The sequence below is a fragment of the Oncorhynchus keta genome, chromosome 12 (assembly GCF_023373465.1).
Source record: "Oncorhynchus keta strain PuntledgeMale-10-30-2019 chromosome 12, Oket_V2, whole genome shotgun sequence".
Lineage (NCBI taxonomy): Eukaryota > Metazoa > Chordata > Actinopteri > Salmoniformes > Salmonidae > Oncorhynchus > Oncorhynchus keta.
The window spans coordinates 32,247,768-32,267,164 of record NC_068432.1 but is presented as its reverse complement, the minus strand read 5'-3'; the positions used below and the strand labels follow the sequence as shown (position 1 = coordinate 32,267,164).

At 44.5% G+C, this 19,397-nt stretch overlaps 1 protein-coding gene across 3 annotated transcripts in view; it reads left to right on the top strand.

Annotated features, from left to right (window-relative positions):
• Window positions 1–11,701: 11,701 nt before the first annotated feature.
• LOC118391369 (roundabout homolog 2) overlaps window positions 11,702–19,397 on the top strand; it is a 232,718-nt gene continuing 225,022 nt past the window's right edge. Inside the window, exon 1 of one of the 3 annotated variants that reach the window (XM_052458013.1) lies at window positions 11,702–12,256. In XM_052458013.1, coding sequence (XP_052313973.1) covers window positions 12,130–12,256 — 127 coding nt within the window. In that variant the 5' untranslated portion in view covers window positions 11,702–12,129. The remainder of the gene's footprint in view (window positions 12,257–19,397) is intronic. The other 2 variants (XM_035782717.2, XM_035782715.2) reach the window with 2 other exon arrangements.

The window sequence follows — 19,397 nt, the reverse complement described above, 5'->3', positions numbered from 1 at the left end:
ATACTACATTTTGTGATAATTAAGTTGCTCAAGCGTCTGACTGATTGTTGCAAAATAAGCTGTCTGCAAAGCTGCCAACATTGTCAAAATCAATGCATCCAGTTTGTTGAGTAGAGTGTCGGAGGCTATTTTATAGATGACATCACCGAAGTCGAGGATCGGTAGGATGGTCAGTTTTATGAGAGTATGTTTGGCAGCATGAGTGAAGGATGCTTTGTTGTGATATAGGAAGACGATTCTAGATTTAATTTTGGATTGGAGATGCTTAATGTGAGTCTGGAAGGAGAGTTTACAGTCTAACCAGACACCCAGGTATTTGTAGTTGTCCACGTATTCTAAGTCAGACCCGTCCAGAGTAGTGATGCTAGACGGGTGAGCAGGTGCGGGCAGTGATGGATTGAATAGCATGCATTTAGGTTTACTTGCGTTTAAGAGCAGTTGGAGGCCACGGAAGGAGAGTTGTATGGCATTGAAGCTTGTCTCGAGGTTAGTTAACACAGTGTCCAAAGAGGGGCCAGAAGTATAAAGAATGGTGTCGTCTGCGTAGAAGTGGATCAGAGAATCACCCGCAGCAAGAGCAACATCATTGATGTTTACAGAGAAGAGAGTCGGCCCGAGGACTGAACCCTGTGGCACACCCATAGAGACTGCCAGAGGACCGGACAACAGGCCCTCGATTTGATACACTGAACTCTATCAGAGAAGTAGTTGGTAAACCAGGCAAGGCAATCATTTGAGAAACCAAGGCTGTCGAGTCTGCCAATAAGAATGTGGTGATTGACAGAGTCGAAAGCCTTTGCCAGGTCAATGAATAAGGCTGCACAGTAATGTCTCTTATCGATGGCGGTTGTGATGTTGTTTAGCACCTTGAGCGTGGCTGAGGTGCCAGCTCTGAAACCAGTTTGCATAGCGGAGTAGGTACGGTGGGATTCGAAATGGTCCGTAATCTGTTTGTTAACTTGGCTTTCGAAGACCTTAGAAAGACAGGGTAGGACAGATATAGGTCTGTAGCAGTTTGGGTCTATAGTGTCACCCCCTTTGAAGACGGGGATGACCGCGGCAGCTTTCCAATCTTTGGGAATCTCAGACAATACGAATGAAAGGTTGAACAGGCTAGTAATAGGGGTTGCGATAATTTTAGAAAGAGAGGGTCCAGATTGTCTAGCCCGGCTGATTTGTAGGGGTCCAGATTTTGCAGCTCTTTCAGAACATCAGCTATCTCGATTTGGGTGAAGGAGAAATTGTGGGTGCTTTGGCGGGTTGCTGTGGAGGGTGCCGGGCAGTTGACCGGGGTAGGGATAGCCAGGTGAAAAGCATGGCCAGCTGTAGAGAAATGCTTATTGAAATGTTCAATTATAGTGAATTTTTCAGTGGTAACAATGTTTCCTAGCCTCAGAGCAGTGGGCAGCTGGTAGGAGGTGCTCTTATTCTCCATGGACTTTACAGTGTCCCAGAACTTTTTTGAGTTGGTACTACAGGAAGCAAATTTCTGGTTGAAAAAGCTAGCCTTAGCTTTTCTAACTGCCTGTGCATATTTGTTCCTAACTTCCCTGACAAGTTGCATATCACGGGGGTCCGGATATTTGTAGCCCTGGAGTGGGCTTCGTTGGTAGCACAGGAGCCAGGGCCGGGCTAGCTTCAGGAATCTTGGATTTCTTGTTTGATAGGTGTTCTGGAGTTGTGTCCACTGGCTCAGCTGCCACTGGTGCTGGAACATCCAACTCTGAAGGTGGATGATCATCTTCATCATCATCATCATTGGCAATTGATTTCTCTTCCGATAGACTGATGTCTAAGGAGTCAGAGACCACCCACTGGTTCTCTATTTCTTCAAATAGTGTTGACACTGTGACTTCAGTTATTTTTTTTTATTTCACCTTTATTTAACCAGGTAGGCTAGTTGAGAACAAGTTCTCATTTGCAACTGCGACCTGGCCAAGATAAAGCATAGCAGTGTGAACAGACAACACAGAGTTACACATGGAGTAAACAATTAGCAAGTCAATAACACAGTAGAAAAAATGGGCAGTCTATATACAATGTGTGCAAAAGGCATGAGGAGGTAGGCGAATAATACAATTTTGCAGATTAACACTGGAGTGATAAATGATCAGATGGGCATGTACAGGTAGAGATATTGGTGTGCAAAAGAGCAGAAAAGTAAATAAATAAAAACAGTATAAAAACAGTATGGGAATGAGGTAGGTGAAAAAGGGTGAGCTATTTACCTATAGACTATGTACAGCTGCAGCGATCGGTTAGCTGCTCGGATAGCTGATGTTTGAAGTTGGTGAGGGAGATAAAAGTCTCCAACTTCAGCGATTTTTTTGCAATTCGTTCCAGTCACAGGCAGCAGAGTACTGGAACGAAAGGCGGCCAAATGAGGTGTTGGCTTTAGGGATGATCAGTGAGATACACCTGCTGGAGCGCGTGCTACGGATGGGTGTTGCCATCGTGACCAGTGAACTGAGATAAGGCGGAGCTTTACCTAGCATGGACTTGTAAATGACCTGAGCCAGTGGGTCTGGCGACGAATATGTAGTGAGGGCCAGCCGACTAGAGCATACAAGTCGCAGTGGTGGGTGGTATAAGGTGCTTTAGTGACAAAACGGATGGCACTGTGATAGACTGCATCCAGTTTGCTGAGTAGAGTGTTGGAAGCCATTTTGTAGATGACATCGCCGAAGTCGAGGATCGGTAGGATAGTCAGTTTTACTAGGGTAAGCTTGGCAGCGTGAGTGAAGGAGGCTTTGTTGCGGAATAGAAAGCCGACTCTGGATTTGATTTTTGATTGGAGATGTTTGATGAGTCTGAAGGAGAGTTTGCAGTCTAGCCAGACACCTAGGTACTTATAGATGTCCACATATTCAAGGTTGGAACCATCCAGGGTGGTGATGCTAGTCGGGCATGCGGGTGCAGGCAGCGATCGGTTGAAAAGCATGCATTTGGTTTTACTCGCGTTTAAGAGCAGTTGGAGGCCACGGAAGGAGTGCTGTATGGCATTGAAGCTCGTTTGGAGGTTTGATAGCACAGTGTCCAATGACGGGCCGAAAGTATATAGAATGGTGTCGTCTGCGTAGAGGTGGATCAGGGAATCGCCCGCAGCAAGAGCAACATCATTGATATATACAGAGAAAAGAGTCGGCCCGAGAATTGAACCCTGTGGCACCCCCATAGAGACTGCCAGAGGACCGGACAGCATGCCCTCTGATTTGACACACTGAACTCTGTCTGCAAAGTAATTGGTGAACCAGGCAAGGCAGTCATCCGAAAAACCGAGGCTGTTGAGTCTGCCGATAAGAATTTGGTGATTGACAGAGTCGAAAGCCTTGGCGAGGTCGATGAAGACGGCTGCACAGTACTGTCTTTTATCGATGGCGGTTATGATATCATTTAGTACCTTGAGTGTGGCTGAGGTGCACCCGTGACCGGCTCGGAAACCAGATTGCACAGCGGAGAAGGTACGGTGGGATTCGAGATGGTCAGTGACCTGTTTGTTGACTTGGCTTTCGAAGACCTTAGATAGGCAGGGCAGGATGGATATAGGTCTATAGCAGTTTGGGTCCAGGGTGTCTCCTCCTTTGAAGAGGGGGATGACTGCGGCAGCTTTCAATCCTTGGGGATCTCAGACGATATGAAAGAGAGGTTGAACAGGCTGGTAATAGGGGTTGCGACAATGGCGGCAGATAGTTTCAGAAATAGCGGGTCCAGATTGTCAAGCCCAGCTGATTTGTACGGGTCCAGGTTTTGCAGCTCTTTCAGAACATCTGCTATCTGGATTTGGGTAAAGGAGAACCTGGAGAGGCTTGGGTGAGGAACTACGGGGGGCGGAGCTGTTGGCCGAGGTTGGAGTAGCCAGGCGGAAGGCATGGCCAGCCGTTGAGAAGTGCTTATTGAAGTTTTCGATAATCATGGATTTATCGGTGGAGACCGTGTTTCCTAGCCTCAGTGCAGTGGGCAGCTGGGAGGAGGTGCTCTTGTTCTCCATGGACTTCACAGTGTCCCAGAACTTTTTGGAGTTGGAGCTACAGGATGCAAACTTTTGCCTGAAGAAGCTGGCCTTAGCTTTCCTGACTGACTGCGTGTATTGGTTCCTGACTTCCCTGAACAGTTAAAGGGGGTAGATCAGGAATCTTTGTTGGAATGTGGCCCTCAAACTCAACTGAAATAAATAGCGCAAATAATCAGGGACATGTATCCTAATGAGTCTATTCTGTCATGGATTATAATAATTAATACTGACATTTTCTGGTGTGCAAGCATATGATCATAATCCTTTTCAGTTATTCTATAATATAGGATATAATCAACATTGATTGTATCTTGTGCAAACATTATCATAATAATTTTCACTTTCATAACTCAGTTCATCTATTCATTTCATACCTGCTCCCAAAAGGCTCTTACATTTTCATTATTATTTACAAATAGCGAAAAATTGCATGGATGGACATTGACAGGAATAAAACCTAGTATTGACGTAGTTGTACTGTCCTAATACATACTCACATGGCAACTTTGATCCGTATAGATACTAATCATCTAGACCACAGGGATTGGTGGAAATGATGCAAAACAGTTTTTTCTGCATTCATGTAATGATGGCACTGAAGCAGACACATTGAGCACACGTTTGGCATGTCAAAGCTTGTTGTACTAATTACATATGCAACCAACAAAGGTGATGGATACAATTTGGGATTTTAACGTCACGTAATACTGAAATAGAAAAGAAAACCAGAAACCCTGAACATGTGAGTAGAAATATTATTAATGAGCTAGAAGTGCTGTGTGTGTGCTCATCCGGATAACGAGTGTGCGTGGCATCTGACAATTCAGTATTGGGTGCAAGTCCAACTGACCGTCAGCTGGCTAGAGATCGTGTGTATGGTGTAACGTTATGGATTCAAATAACCTATTGAATGTCAGAATACAACTATAGGGGGCCTCCCGGTCTAGGGCACTGCATCACAGTGCTAGCTGTGCCACCAGAGACTCTGGGTTTGCACCCAGGCTCTGTCGCTGCCGGCCGCGACCAGGAGGTCCGTGGGGCGACGCACAATTGGCCTAGCGTCGTCCGGGTTAGGGAGGGTTTGGCCGGTAGGGATATCCTTGTCTCATCGCGCACTAGCGACTCCTGTGGCAGGCAGGGCACAGTGCACGCTAACCAGGTCGCCAGGTGCACGGTGTTTCCTCCGACACATTGGTGCGGCTGGCTTCCGGGTTGGATGTGCGCTGTGCACCTGGCGGCTTGGTTGGGTTGTGTTTCGGAGGACGCATGGCTTTCGACCTTCGTCTCTCCCGAGCCCGTACGGGAGTTGTAGCGATGAGACAAGATAGTACCTACTAACAATTGGATACCACGAAAATGGTGAGAATTTTTTAAGAATACAACTATAATTCTAGGTATAATAGATTGAAGCTTGTATACTAGGGGAACATGTAGCTTCACATTTATGCTAGCTAGGTAGGTTTTGACGTTTTGGTAGGTGGCTGTCACTGGCTAGAAATCGTGGGTATGGTGTACTGATTCAAAGAAACCATCTAATTCATTATATGGCTAATAGATTGACGTTAGTATAAATTGCAGATCTCTTATGAGAGCAGGTAGCATTGTTAGTCTATGCTCATTAGCTAGTTAGCTAATTCATTTTGATGTCAGATCTACTTAGCTAGCTAGTTCTTACCTGTGTCTGGATGTCAGCATTTCAGAGCAAGTTCAACCAAAATTTTCCCCTGGGAATGCTGTGCCCTGGTGTTGTATCCCTAGATTAGCAATGTATATGTGTTTAGCTGTCAGTCAGTGTCATACAGGTTCGATTGCATCACTATCAGAATAAAATGATACGATACAATGGTAAAACGCAGTAACTGCAGCCAAGTGTAGGTTGAAACCAAGCTAAAAGGCAGTGAGTTCAGTTACTGCCATTTACCTTCGTTTCACAGTAACTTTTTGCAGTTACTGCTAATACGACCCCCATTTTCTCCAAAACACAATACAATAGAGGCAGGATACTTGTCCACATGATTAAGCATGCATTTCATGTAACAAAAATGACATTAACTAATTTTCGACCAAATGAGCAGTTACTGCCTTTTTGCTTGGGAGGGCAGTATAGGTCCGTTATGCTCTGGTTTGAGTCATGTTGTTCGAACTGGCGAGAGCTTTCCGAGCTAAAGGTTAGCTGATGACCGCTAGCAATGGTTTGCTGACTGGTAGCTGGTAGGTAGTTAGCTGGCTAGCTTCAGTTGAGGGATTCCAGATCCAAAGTAAATAGAAATACTTTAGAAATACTCACGCCACATTGGGTGAGGCGGGTTGCAGGAGAGTATTTAGAATTTGAGGTTTACGAAAATAATTTTAAAAGATAAGCGAAGAAATATATATACAAGGGACACGACAGGACAAAGACGTTGACTGCTAAGCCATCTTAGATCAGAGCATGTGTGTGTGGGTTGTACATTTTGTGGATCAACACACTTGCCTAGAAATAGTTAATCACATCGGCCTTTACATGTCCACCTTTATCTTAGCTGTGTATGCAAGAGACTGACGTGAAACCTTGCCTTCATCAGATATTAGTTCTCTTAAAGATGTTCCCTTGTGTGTGCTTTGTGTATTTATCGCTGACTACAGACCTCAGTAACAGTTGGCTGTATCTTAGCGTGGCCATTCACAGAGAAACGTGGAGAGAAGAGCTTCTAAGGCCTTGCTGTAAGTCAGTGAGGAGATAAGTGTCTAATGCATTTTGTGAGGTGCTGGAAAGTTACAACAGCCTGTTATTTTCTCTTTTCCAATAAAAAGGTTGAAATATCAAAACGTTGGCAGTGGACACGCACACAAACATAATGCACAAATGCACACTCGCACATAATGAGAGAGTGAGAGAAAGCACGTAACAGAATCTATTATTCAGTGAATGTTGAGAGCAGTTCTTTATTAGCCGAGAGAAGTCATATGGAGAAGCAATATTGCACAGCCGATGTTCTAGCCAGCCACTCTTCCAGCTGCTATTGTCCTTCCAGCTGCAATTGTCCAGCTGTTATTGTTACTCATTTTCTTCATCAGTCCAAGTGAGAGACACTGGCTGAATCACATTAAGAATTGTGCCTCTACCATATGCCCACAGTAAATCCCACTGCAGTCTCACTGTATGTTCCACTTCACATGTTTTCTGACTATCTTATCAGTTTTGCATTTTTCGTCAGGAAACATATTTTTCTTCTGAGGAAGTGCTCAGGTTCAGACTTAGACGTAGGGCAGTACATTTAATCAGTACATTTAAGGTAGACTGCTCTGGGTTGTGTCTGGTCCATCTGTTATGATCAAATGACTCTCAGACTTCATTTAGCCTTCTAAGAGGCGTATGGCTAAGGGGAGGACCCGTGTTAATATGTTGATGAGTGGCTGGGGGGAAGCCTGCTGGGTTGTGACGGTGTGGCAGATGGTTGCACAGCTCCTCTCACCAGTGCAGGCAGAATTTTGCAGAGTCAGATTCTGGTTACTCAGGGTAGCACTGTCATGCAGAGAGGGCTGATTTAGAAGAGTATAACTGCTGTCAGACTATTTTGTGCATATATTGAGGGGTTAGGCGTAAGCTATTGTCTTTGTTGAATGTCGATCCTAAAAATAAATGAATATTGACTTAATTGTATTTGGTTGGTACCTTGGCAACAAGACTGTGCACAAGCCATTATGAAAAACCATCAAGTGTTTTTCCCCTAAAATAGAGCACAAAAGTATTACTTTTTTCAACAAGTTTTTTCAACAAGTTATTTTCCCTTGGTGCAACGGATAGGGATGCCTTTGCAATTCTCCCCATGTCCACTGGATGCCAGTGTTAAGGTGGAAACATTTAACCAGTTGAAATGTGGCGCTCTGATCAGTTTCATCTATGTGACACTCCTTGCCACCCATAGCATTGAATTGTATATGTATTTCAAGGGAAGAGAACACGGAAGTATGTTTATGAATAATCAATGGTGACGAGTGACTTGTAAGTGTGTTTGGCTATTACTACCATGCTATGATCTAGTTCTAAAACGAAAATAGCCTTTATATTGCTTAAAGAGATCTACAATAGTTAACAATACCTGATTAAACCACTATAATCTGTTTTGGTGTTTTCTGACAGTGCCTTTTAATTTTCCATTGTTCAGTGGGAAAGGAAATCATCAGACTGCTCCGTCCTGGTCGGCCTCAATAGACTCCATATGAAGAGCAGTCAGTTCCATGTTAGAGGTAAAATGTCACTGTGACTGGATGGAGCCCAGATTGAAAGTTGTATCTGCCTGGACCTAATTTAGCTGCACATGCACTGGCCAGCCCTGTGACTGGTACTGGTGTAATGGCACACATTCAGCTAAATTATTTTTGAAACATTTGGAAAGTAGCATCTACAGATGTAGGATCTTTGTTTGAGCCAGTTTGCTACAGCAGGAAAATAATCCAGCAGTAATAGAACATGTGAATTATTATGAAGATTATATTTAATGGATATTTTTTGTAGGGTTGATCAATTTTTCATTAGGGAAAACTAACTAAGAAAGTTATTTCCCCTCACTTACTGTCTGTCTCCCTGCTGTAAACACCACTGACACCTTGTTTTACCTTAACTGTCAATGGGAGACTCACACATGCATACCTGCTCACAGTCACAACACTGTCCAAACAGATACAGTATCTCATGGAATATCTGTATGAAATACTTTTCCAACCTATGCAATGTATAGATATCTGCTAAAATGAAAGAAACACCAACATAAAGTGTCTTAATAGGGCGTTGGGCCACCATGAACTCCCAGAACAGCTTCAATGCGGCTTGGCATAGATTCTACAAGTGTCTGGAACTGTATTGGAGGTAGGCGACACCATTCTTCCAGGAGAAATGTCATCATTTGGTGTTTTATTGATGGTGGTGGAAGACGGTGGCGTTGCGCCTTTTCATTTATATTTGTGGGGGGAGTTTTATAGCCAATCTCATGCTATTTTACACATTTTGCCATAAGGCTGATGGAAAATGTTCCTGCTTTAGAGCTAATTTCCTGCTATTCAACACATTTTGCCATGGCGCCGTGAGGTGGCCTAGGCAGAGCTCCTGTACATTTTGTTTGAATACCTAAATCAGCATTGATTAAGTTTGGGTTACATCTATTTGTTTCCTGCCTGTGAATCTTATGGCAAATCTGGTATTTCAACAGAGCTAGCTAACAATGCTAACAAGCTTTTGATTTGAATACACCACCCTATGTTTTGTTTGTTTCTATGGTCTCCTGACCTTGAAGAGAACTGCAATGGATGGCGAGTTGGCAGTGATGAATTCCTCGCTCAGTCTGAGGGTTCCTCAGAAGTTTTTACGCAGGCTATAATCATTGAGTGAGTGGGAACTTCAACAACAAACTTAATCTCGTACAGGTACGAATCAATGGCTACGGAGAAGTCGCAGTCAGATGGCAGGGCACCTTGAATGGAGAGTGAGCTGGCCTGCCACCGGAGGACCTGCTCATCTCACCCTGTTGACAAACCCCTCCCTCTGCTCAAGCTATCCCTCTCAACTGTTGCAGCATCTGTTGGAGGCTTGAAACACCCAAAACGTTTAACACTAGCTAACAAGTGTTGTTGTCCAAATCTACTCTCTGTGATGTAGCTACATATCTATTTTATTTGATACTTGTTTATCTTGCTTTTCAAGAGTTCTGAGATTTTTTCTGTAATGAAAAGCGCTATAGAAGCTGAATTACTTATTATTATGAAGCTTAGATAAAATGTTGCCGTTTTAAAGCAAATTTCCTGTAACAAAAATTCATTAAATCATAGCTTGTGACGTGGGCCCCCCCACTATGCGGAGGGCTACATGGGTTGTGCTACACCAGTGTGAATGGTGAATAACGTTTTGTGCCATTTTGGAGTCAATTTGATTGTAAATAAGAATGGAAGATGTTTCTGAATGCTACATTATTGTGGATGCTACCATGATTATGGGTAATCATGAAAGAATCATGAATGATGATGATGATTTGAGAAATTTACAGAGGCATAAATATCATATACCAGCCCAAAAAATGCTGACCTCCCCTGTTATTGGTAACGGTGAGAAGTTAGTATGTTTTATGGTATCCTCTGAACGGCATCTCACTCATCATTATTCATTCATGATTTTTCTTAATCATGACATTATCAGGATTAATTCAGGAGTCTCCTGAAAATGAATTCAGTCATAATTTTCCATTCAATTCTATTGGGCAAAACATAAGAGTCACTATATTGATGTATTCCTTGCGTGCAAGAAGTATATGAGACCAAACACTAAACTTTTGACTACTTTGAGGGAAAGGGCTACAGTGGGAAAAGGGAAGAGGAAAGGGCTACAGTGATGCACTGTTGTTGATGGCCAGTGAAGTGGTCATCGATTGACCCACCTTATAGAGGTTCCGTGATGCGTTTCAATTCCCTTGAAGACAACACTAACTGCACACACACACACGCTCACACACATATTCGCACATCACCATGCTTCATCATTTATGCATCTCCTTTTACCTACAGGTGGGGTCCTATCAACCAGCAACCACACACTGATACCTCTGAAAGCCATGTGTTTCTCTTTCTGCAGCTACATTGATCTGAAAATCTGCTGTCCCATCTTGTTCGTTGACGTGCTTGGATGAGGAGTGGTGAAAGAGCAAGAGAAAGGAAGATAGTAATTACACATATGTAATTGTATGCATCGAGTGTACAAGGAGTGATGAGGGTGACTGTGGTTAGCAATGCTTCTGCATTGGTGTTCTCACCATAGAGGACTGTAATTGAGACCATGACTTGTGGTAAACATGCCTTTCTGTTATCCTTCAGGCTCTCCGTCTCAACTCTTGTTACTGAGGTGAAAAACCTTGCACACCCCAGAGATAGCTGGGAACGTGCACCATTATTCTCCACCCCCTCCCTCGCCTTAATATCCCTACACTTCCCCCCTAGTCTCTGAAGTCAGCTCCCTCTATCCCATCCCCTGCTCTCTCCTCGCTGCTCTTTGACGCTGAGCTGACATAGCCGTGTGCTGAAGCTGTCATTTCTCTCCTCGGAATACATTTTTTTTTGTCAGCTGCTGCTTCCAGAGCTGGCTGCCCGTGTGTGAGGATTAGAGCCGTCTCTTTTACGTTTCTCCTCTCCTCTCTCCACGCCTGACATTCCTCCACATGTCTCAACCATTGGCTTCATATCTCAATCTCTCTCTTTCCACTGATCACTTTACTGCTACTCTTACCTCTCTCTTTTTCACTCTCTCTCCATCCCTGTGCTCATGCCTCTGGACTGCTGGGTTTTCCTCTCCTCCACAGTCAATTGTGTTCGCAGTGCGAGTGTATGCTGCATGGAGGTTTCCTCTTAGTAAACACCAGTAGATAGAGCAGGCTTTCACCACCATTAACACCATCAGCACCACTACTATAATCAGCAGCAGAACAGCACCAGTGGCTCCAGCGTTACCCGCAGCTGTTTCAGCCTTCACTGTGTGTGTGTGTGTGTGTGTGTGTGTGTGTGTGTGTGTGTGTGTGTGTGTGTGAGAGAGAGAGAGATAGATAGAGAGAGAGAGAGAGAGAGAGAGAGAGAGAGAGAGAGAGAGAGAGAGAGAGAGAGAGAGAGAGAGAGAGAGAGAGAGAATAGTGAGGGAGAGGGAGAGAGATCCATACTGCGCGACTCTGCTCAGCCAGCTTTGTCCTCCAGCTGTCCTGTGCAGCGCTGCTGCTGTGTCTGAGAGGATTCCCTGAGAAAGGACTTCAGTTCGCTTCTGGAGCTCTCAAAGGATGTGACTGTGGATACAGCAATTCAGTGTGCAAGGAGACACTGTCTCCCCATCGCACGATGGACTTATGACTGAGACAGACCCAAGATAAACAGACAGGTGATAACTAAGGACAGAGAAAAACATACACTTTTTATCAACATCAACTTGGGGATACCATGAATGCATCTGCAGAGGCACCTGGGAACTGGAACTGATGAGGATGGGTCTGAGGGTGTAGTGGACATGCTGAGGGTGTAGTGGACATAGTCTCACATTCTGCCCTCCCTGTGATTGATGAGACTGCTGAGTGGAGACCTACCGTCCCACAGTGGAACCAGTGGAACCAGAGATGTCACCCTTGACCAGGTGTGGATGTGTATCTGTGTGTGAACTGGCTCTGCTCCTCTTCCTGCTCCTGGGAGGACCAGGGGTCAGCCTGCAGGGTAGAGCGCCAGGCAGACACAAGAACAAGGGAGGTAAGTCACACAGACTCTGTGGGATTATAGAGTTCATCATGGACTCTTCGATCTGTGGATCTGTTTACCTGTGTGTAAGGCATACAGTTTCTGTTGTAGGCAGTGATGTTTTGAGCATTGCTGAACCTTGCTGTGAGTTTGTGGTGGTGGTGATAGTCATTCAACTGGGCACAGTGGGTATGTTCTCGGTCTCATGGTTTAGGATATGATGTCAGGCATTATTGTTCAATATCAATACGACTCAGTGGGCTGTGTGTAGTGTATCACACCTCTCTCACACTGATGTGTGTTTGTTTTGTTAGAAAGTTGGTAAACAGAAGGTCACTGAGAACATTTGGAGAGGTGTATGTGGGAAAGCTATGCTTTGGTCTATCTGGTCCGTGGTTCTGATCATAGTTTTGGACTGCTACATTGTACAAAGTTCAAGGATGGGTATGCATGTGATTGTGAATGATTTCAGACTCTACTTGAGCTCATTTGATTTCATAGTGAATATTACAGTGGCTTTGCTTGATCTTCTGTATGGTGCGTACGGTGGACTCCATCTCTTTCATTTCCTGCTGTGTGTGTGGCCACAGCTTCTATGATGCTGTTTACATATGGAGGACAGGGGTCTGGCCTGGCAGAAAGGACTCAGTGGGTAACAGCCCATGTGCCTGTGCCATACTATGATAGGGACCATGCAAAACAGATGCATGAATAAGAGGCCACACACCTCCCAGCTAACCCCCAGGGCACTGCCTGGTCTGGAGTCATCTTCCCCAGGGCCACCCCTATTGCCCCCAATGTGGCCCTGCTGATTTAGCTTTGGACTGCCTACTTACTGCTGTGTCCCCATGGCTGAGCAAGGGTGGCAGTGACCCATCCTACCCAGCACCCCAGCTCACGCTCACTCACCCTCCCTCGCACCCTCCTCTCCTCCCAGTCCCTAATCCTGTTTGTCGGATTAACTCTCCTCTCTTATCTTACCATTGGAGCTTTGGGGGGTAGTGGCTTGGACAGGGGGCCTGAACGGTCCCCCGGTGCCGGGCAGCCACGCAGCCCAGCGCAGCGCCTGCCTTCAAAGGACCAGCGGTGGAATTCTAATCCGCTTAACCAGATTTCCCTTCCCCTTCCTCTCTTTCCTCCCTTTCTTCTCCATGTGTCCTTTCATCTTCCACCTTCTCCTTCTACACTCACCCTGTACTCATCCCTCTTCTGATTGGAGATGAGTGTGTGTTCATTATTTAGTTGACATTGTCATCCAGGGTGACTTACAAAGTGTTTGTGTAAACTACAGTGTAGCTAGCATACAGTTAAATATGTTTAGATGTCTCCAGAGAGAACAGCAATTATAATGATTGCCATGAGCACATGGTAATACTCTCTAATGTACTCTCAGATTGTTAAACACTGAGAAAAGATATCCCCCAACTGCCAGGAGAACCAGGCCAAGTTGAGCAGAAGTCGAAGCCTCTGAGAGATGTGTACTTCACTATGACAGTTCTCCCTTTCTTCCACCTGCTCCTGCTATAGAGAGAGAGGAGTCCTCTCTACCTCAGCCCTCATGGCAGTTTGGGTTGAGGTTCGGTAGAGGCAGAGGAGCAGAGTAAATGGGGAAGAACCAGGGGAGAATGGAAGGAATGTAAAGGAGGTTATTAATGTGGCTCCCCTGCCCTCCCTGCCTGCCATAGAGAATGCTAATGCCAGTCAGGTGGTGTGTGCTGGAGATAGCGCAGGTATGCACCGGAAGAAGCCTGGTTTCAGTTAACAGCATATCTCCTTCTGCTCCTCTTCCCTCCCCAGAGCCAAAATCACTGAGGGTGAACCAGAGAGAGAGAGAGAGGGAGAGAGAGAGAGAGAGAGAGAGAGAGAGAGAGAGAGAGAGAGAGAGAGAGAGAGAGAGAGAGAGAGAGAGAGAGAGAGAGAGAGAGAGAGAGAGAGAGAGAGAGAGAGAGAGAGAGAGAGAGAGAGAGAGAGAGAGAGAGAGAGAGAGAGAGAGAGAGAGAGAGAGAGAGAGAGCGCAAGAAAGGAAGAGTTGGGATGTGGGAACAACAACACTAGATGATGACGATGCCTGTAACAACATAAACATGAAATAAGATCGTCTGAATCATAACTTGCTTCTCAACCCAAGAGGTTTGCATAAATCATCCAAATAAATGGGAGATTTTTGCATGAAACTTGTTGTGTTTGCGAGCGATCCCAGGTCCTAAGTATCCACATAATGCATAGCTAGTGTATAATGCATAGTTAAGTGTTTATTTTTGTTTTCTCTGTGCAATCTCTATAGCACTGAGATGTTGATCTGCCATAAAAGCAGTTAAAGGGGCAATCAGCAGTTGCTACTTCCATTGATTCATGAAGAATATAACTTATAAATGACTCATGAGCTTAGTTCAACTGTCTACCCAATTAGAACTGAAAATATACACAATGTTTGTCAAAAAAGTAAATGTTAACAAACACTGTATACTGTAGCCTCAAAGCATATTATACCTCTGTCTATGAATTTGAGAGTGGTTACATTTCTCATGCCCCATCTCTTAGCTTTTTACTGAAACAGGTATAGGGAGGATGCTTTGTTATTGTTTCTACTACTGATTGTCGCTTTAAGACCTGGGAATTCATTTCCAGAGAACAAAAAAATCTGGGCTATTTCATTTCACATCTCTTATTATAGTTGAGAAATGCAAAGCTAACTTGGTTATATTATATTATATGTAATGTAAAATATCTGTGGTCTTTGAATAATCATTTTCATTGTGTGGCATGAAATGTGTATTCCATATACCTGAGCAGGATGTGATATCAAGGTGGTGGAATCTAACTCTACTGTATCTCTGTCCAAATCTTTATCTTCACCACTCTCAGAGATAGAGACCAGGAGTCTAGCCTGCAAGGCAGCATTACATCCATGCTTGCCAATAGTACTCCCCTGATCTCCAGCTCTGATGTTTTGAAATCATAAGTAATTCTACTAATACAGTACATTTATAGACCTCCTGCCAACATTGGAGATGAAACAGTAGAACATCTCATTTAGTGTTCACCTTGTTGACCTTCTAGATGTGGAGATGCTCTGATGCAGTTCCTTGCTCTGGGCTACAGTAGCATAATGTTGTAACACCACGCCAAGCTCCATCTTCGCTGTACTCCTTTAGGGCCCTCGTGATAGGAGTCGTTGCCATGAGTTACGAGCCAATCTGACCCAGGTGTGATGACCTGGCACTCTCCTCAGGAGAGCCTCTTGGCCAGCAGAGTCCAGTTAACATGGTGGGATTGACAAGTTAGCCATTCTGACCTCCTCAACCCCATCCTCTCCATCTCCATCCCTCCTTTTATTTCTTCTCCTCATTGTGCCTCTAATTCTTGCCTTCCATTGTTCTTTCCATTGCTTGTTACTTGTCCTTTCATCACTTCCTCTTCCTCCCCCTCCTCCCTCTCTCCAACACTTTGTAATGAGGGTGTACAGATCTCAGATCAGTGGAAGTGACAGTTAGAGACTGCTGGGTGTGTACAGTGGACATTACTGCCCACGATCCATGCGTCCGTGTCCATCCTGTCCTCGATGGCCCCCACTGACCTCACTAAACAAATATCCCTAGTGGCTGGCTAGCTGCTCAGAGGCAAACTCTCTGTGTAATTTTTGTCAAACTGTAGAGGCAGCATGGCTGATGGCCTTTATTGCTCACACTGATGTGACAGTGGCAGGACATAATTCCGACATGACATCAAAACAAAACTGTTTGTGTGTGCATGTATATCCTGTTTGTGTGTGCATGTATATCCTGTTTGTGTGTGCATGTTTGGCGTCCCGTTTTTCAAGCTGCTGAAAAGGGGAATCATTTGGAGAAGATATGACACATGCTCCTCAAATTTCATAAATCACTGTAAAGGAATACAACATGACATGCTGACAGGCTGCCAGCACCAACAGGGGCCGCTTCTGTTGAAGGCTGTAGTTTTGCCCATCTGGCATTGTCCGTGTTCTAGAGTAGAGTGAATCTCTAGCTGGTATCTATTTTCCTTTGTGTCACCCATTTCCGCTCACTCCTGCTGTGCACATCTGCCATTATTCATATCACTCTATTCATTATCAATCATTGATTCTATGATTAGTCAACAAACTGATATCCTACCCAACCAGATATGACTTGAATGACACATATTAAACCATCATGGTCAACCCAATAGAAGAAGTTGCCATAACTTTAACACCAGATATAATAACGAAGATGAAGGTGTCTATTTGTCCCATGCAGGGTTGCATTGTGGCCGTCGTCAGGGTTACCTTGACCATCCTAATGGAGGACCTCTCAATAAGGGACTAACGCTCACAGGTCCGCTACATGTTGTCCGGTCACATTTGTCTATGACTCTCCTCCTCAACTACAACCTTATCACCTTAGCATCGCCCTGTTTATTGTCTGCTTCATCATACTCAGATCTGCCGTGCACACAGGCTGCTATCTCTGAATGTGTAATGGCTGGGGCTGGTTCTCTCTTCAGAACTTATGCACGGAATTTCAATGAGCCCCGGACCGCTCCTAGGATTGCCCTAGTAGTATCTATCCCATGCTCTTCTATCCAACTGTGAAAGGAAAGCAGGCTCCAGTTCAGCCAATCAGGTCTCTACACACTCTCCCCTAGTAACACACTGAGGGTTTAGGGGTTAACCACTGGAATTTATTAACACTTGTATGTTGATACACTCAGGTTTGGCTTGACGCAGTCTAAAGCTCTGCCTTGAGGAGATGATTCACCTACGAGCCACTGATGTGATAATATGATAACTTCACCTTCACTGATATGATTGGGATGTTTTTATTTGGCCACATTGAAGCACCCCAGAATCACTCCACTCAGCAGATTATGCTAAATCATTCACAAAACATTTGGGTAGAGCACTCCCAGCCTTAGAGTTTGTGACAAATCCTAAACAAAGATCATTTTTCATGTTGTGAGGATGGAACAAACACTGTATCGTAATCAGCTCATTCAAAATGAAGCATTACTGCGCTGAACCATTCGCCAAGCGAAATGAGCTTCATCGGGTGCCTTAAACATTCAGCGGAGATACAAAAGAATGAAGCTAATTCTGAATTTGCAAGCATAAGCTTTTCTGTTTCTCTTATCTTTTGAAGTGTACATTGTCTGCCATTCTGACTTCGACATGCCAATGCAGGGAGAATGTGGAGGGAAGCCAGAGAGGCAGTGTGATTTGGTGTGTGCACCATTTGTTTTTCTTTTAACTTCTATATTTATATGTTCTGTTAAAACAGTGAGCAGCAGATTCCATAGCTAACATAGTCATATTTTTAGGCTAAAGAATCTTGAGGGTACGACTGACTACCGTAGAATAAAACGTGTCGGAAGTGTCAGCCTTTTTTGTGCCTTATTTGGCTAAAAACATCAAAACTATTCACTGTGGAAACAAAATCCATTTGTTCCTGCCAAACACATTTTAATGGTTAATGAATATGTATTTTTATTCCAAAATGGGCCATGATCCAAAATGAATTTGCTTATTACTTTGAAAATGTATTTGGATTAAAGTTATATCATGATATTTTGCTACAACATCCATGGTGCCAGGCCGTTGTCAATCTGAGACAAAGTGTAGTAGTTCATGACCCTTGTATACCCACTCAGTTCAACTGAGTATTGAGTGTTGCTCTTGAGAAGCTAGCTAGTCAAAAGTTTGAGAATCATTTTCAGCTTCTCATACACTAGCTTTTTATTTTCTCCTTATGTGTCATCTGACTACCTGTCACCATACAGTATTAACAGTACAGTATTGCTCCCGAGTGGGTGATCGGTCTAAGGCACTGCATCTCAGTGCAATAGGCTTCACTACAGTCACTGGTTCGAATCCAGGCTGTATCACATCCGGCTGTGATTGGGAATCCCATAGGATGGCGCACAATTGGCCCAGTGTCGTCCAGGGTATGCCTTCATTGTAAATTAGAATTTGATCTTAACTGACTTGCCTAGGTAAATTGGGGTTAAATTAAAAATAATAATAATATCCATATTCATGATTAATAAATCAAAAAGTGCTATACAGAAACCCAGCCTTAAACCCCAAACAGCAAACAATGCAGATGAAAAAGCATGGTTTCTAGAAAAAACTCCCTAGAAAGCCAGGAACCTAGGAAGAAACCTAGAGGGGAACCAGGCTCTGGCCAGTTCTCTTCTGGCTGTGCTGGGTGGAGATTATAACCGTACGTGGCCAAGATGTTCAAACGTTCATAGATGACCAGAATGGTCAAATAATAATAGTCACAGTGGTTGCAGACGGTGCAACAGGTCAGCACCTCAGGAGTAAAATTCAGTTGGCTGAGCATTCAGATTTTGAGACAGCAGGCACGGTACAGAGAGAGATTTGAAAACAGCAGGTCCGGGACAAGTTAGCACATCTGGTGAACAGTTTCAGGGTTCCATAGCCACAGGCAGAACAGTTGAAACTGGAGCAGCAGCACGACTAGGTGGACTGGGGACAGCAAGGAGTCATCAGGCAAGGTAGCCTTGAGGCATGGTCCCAGGGCTCAGGTCCTCCGGGAGGAGAGGGAGAGAGAGATAATCAGAGGGAGCATACTTCACACAGGACACAGGATAAGACAGGAGAATTACATCAGATATAACAGACTGACCCTAGCCCCCGACTCAAACAATTGCAGCATAGCTACCGGAGGCTGAGACAGGAGGAGTGTGGAGACACTGTAGCCCCGTCCGAGGATACCCCCCAGACAGGGCCAACAAGGCAGGATATGATAATGTGAATAGAAGGGTATCTGCTTATCCTCTCCCTGCTATGTACAATGTTGTGGTCTAGCGTACTGGTGGTCTCCGGTTTGAAATGCTAAGCAGTGTGTTGTGATCCCATATCAGCCTGTCACCATCATGGAGACTAGAGGCAGCCCACCAGCAAAGGTTGTCACTTCCTTTTCCAACTAAATTAGTTAATTAGGTATTCACTGTCCAGCTAGTAAGAGAGTTCACCAGTAATCTGAACCCTGTCTTGAATATCGGAAACGTCCTCCTAATTATCACTACCATTGTACAGTACTCTTGACAAACAGCAGACTCCATAAAGCAGAGCAGAGGGATCTGGTTGCCTGGCAGGCTCTCTGCTCAGCACAGGGGTAATCTCAATGCA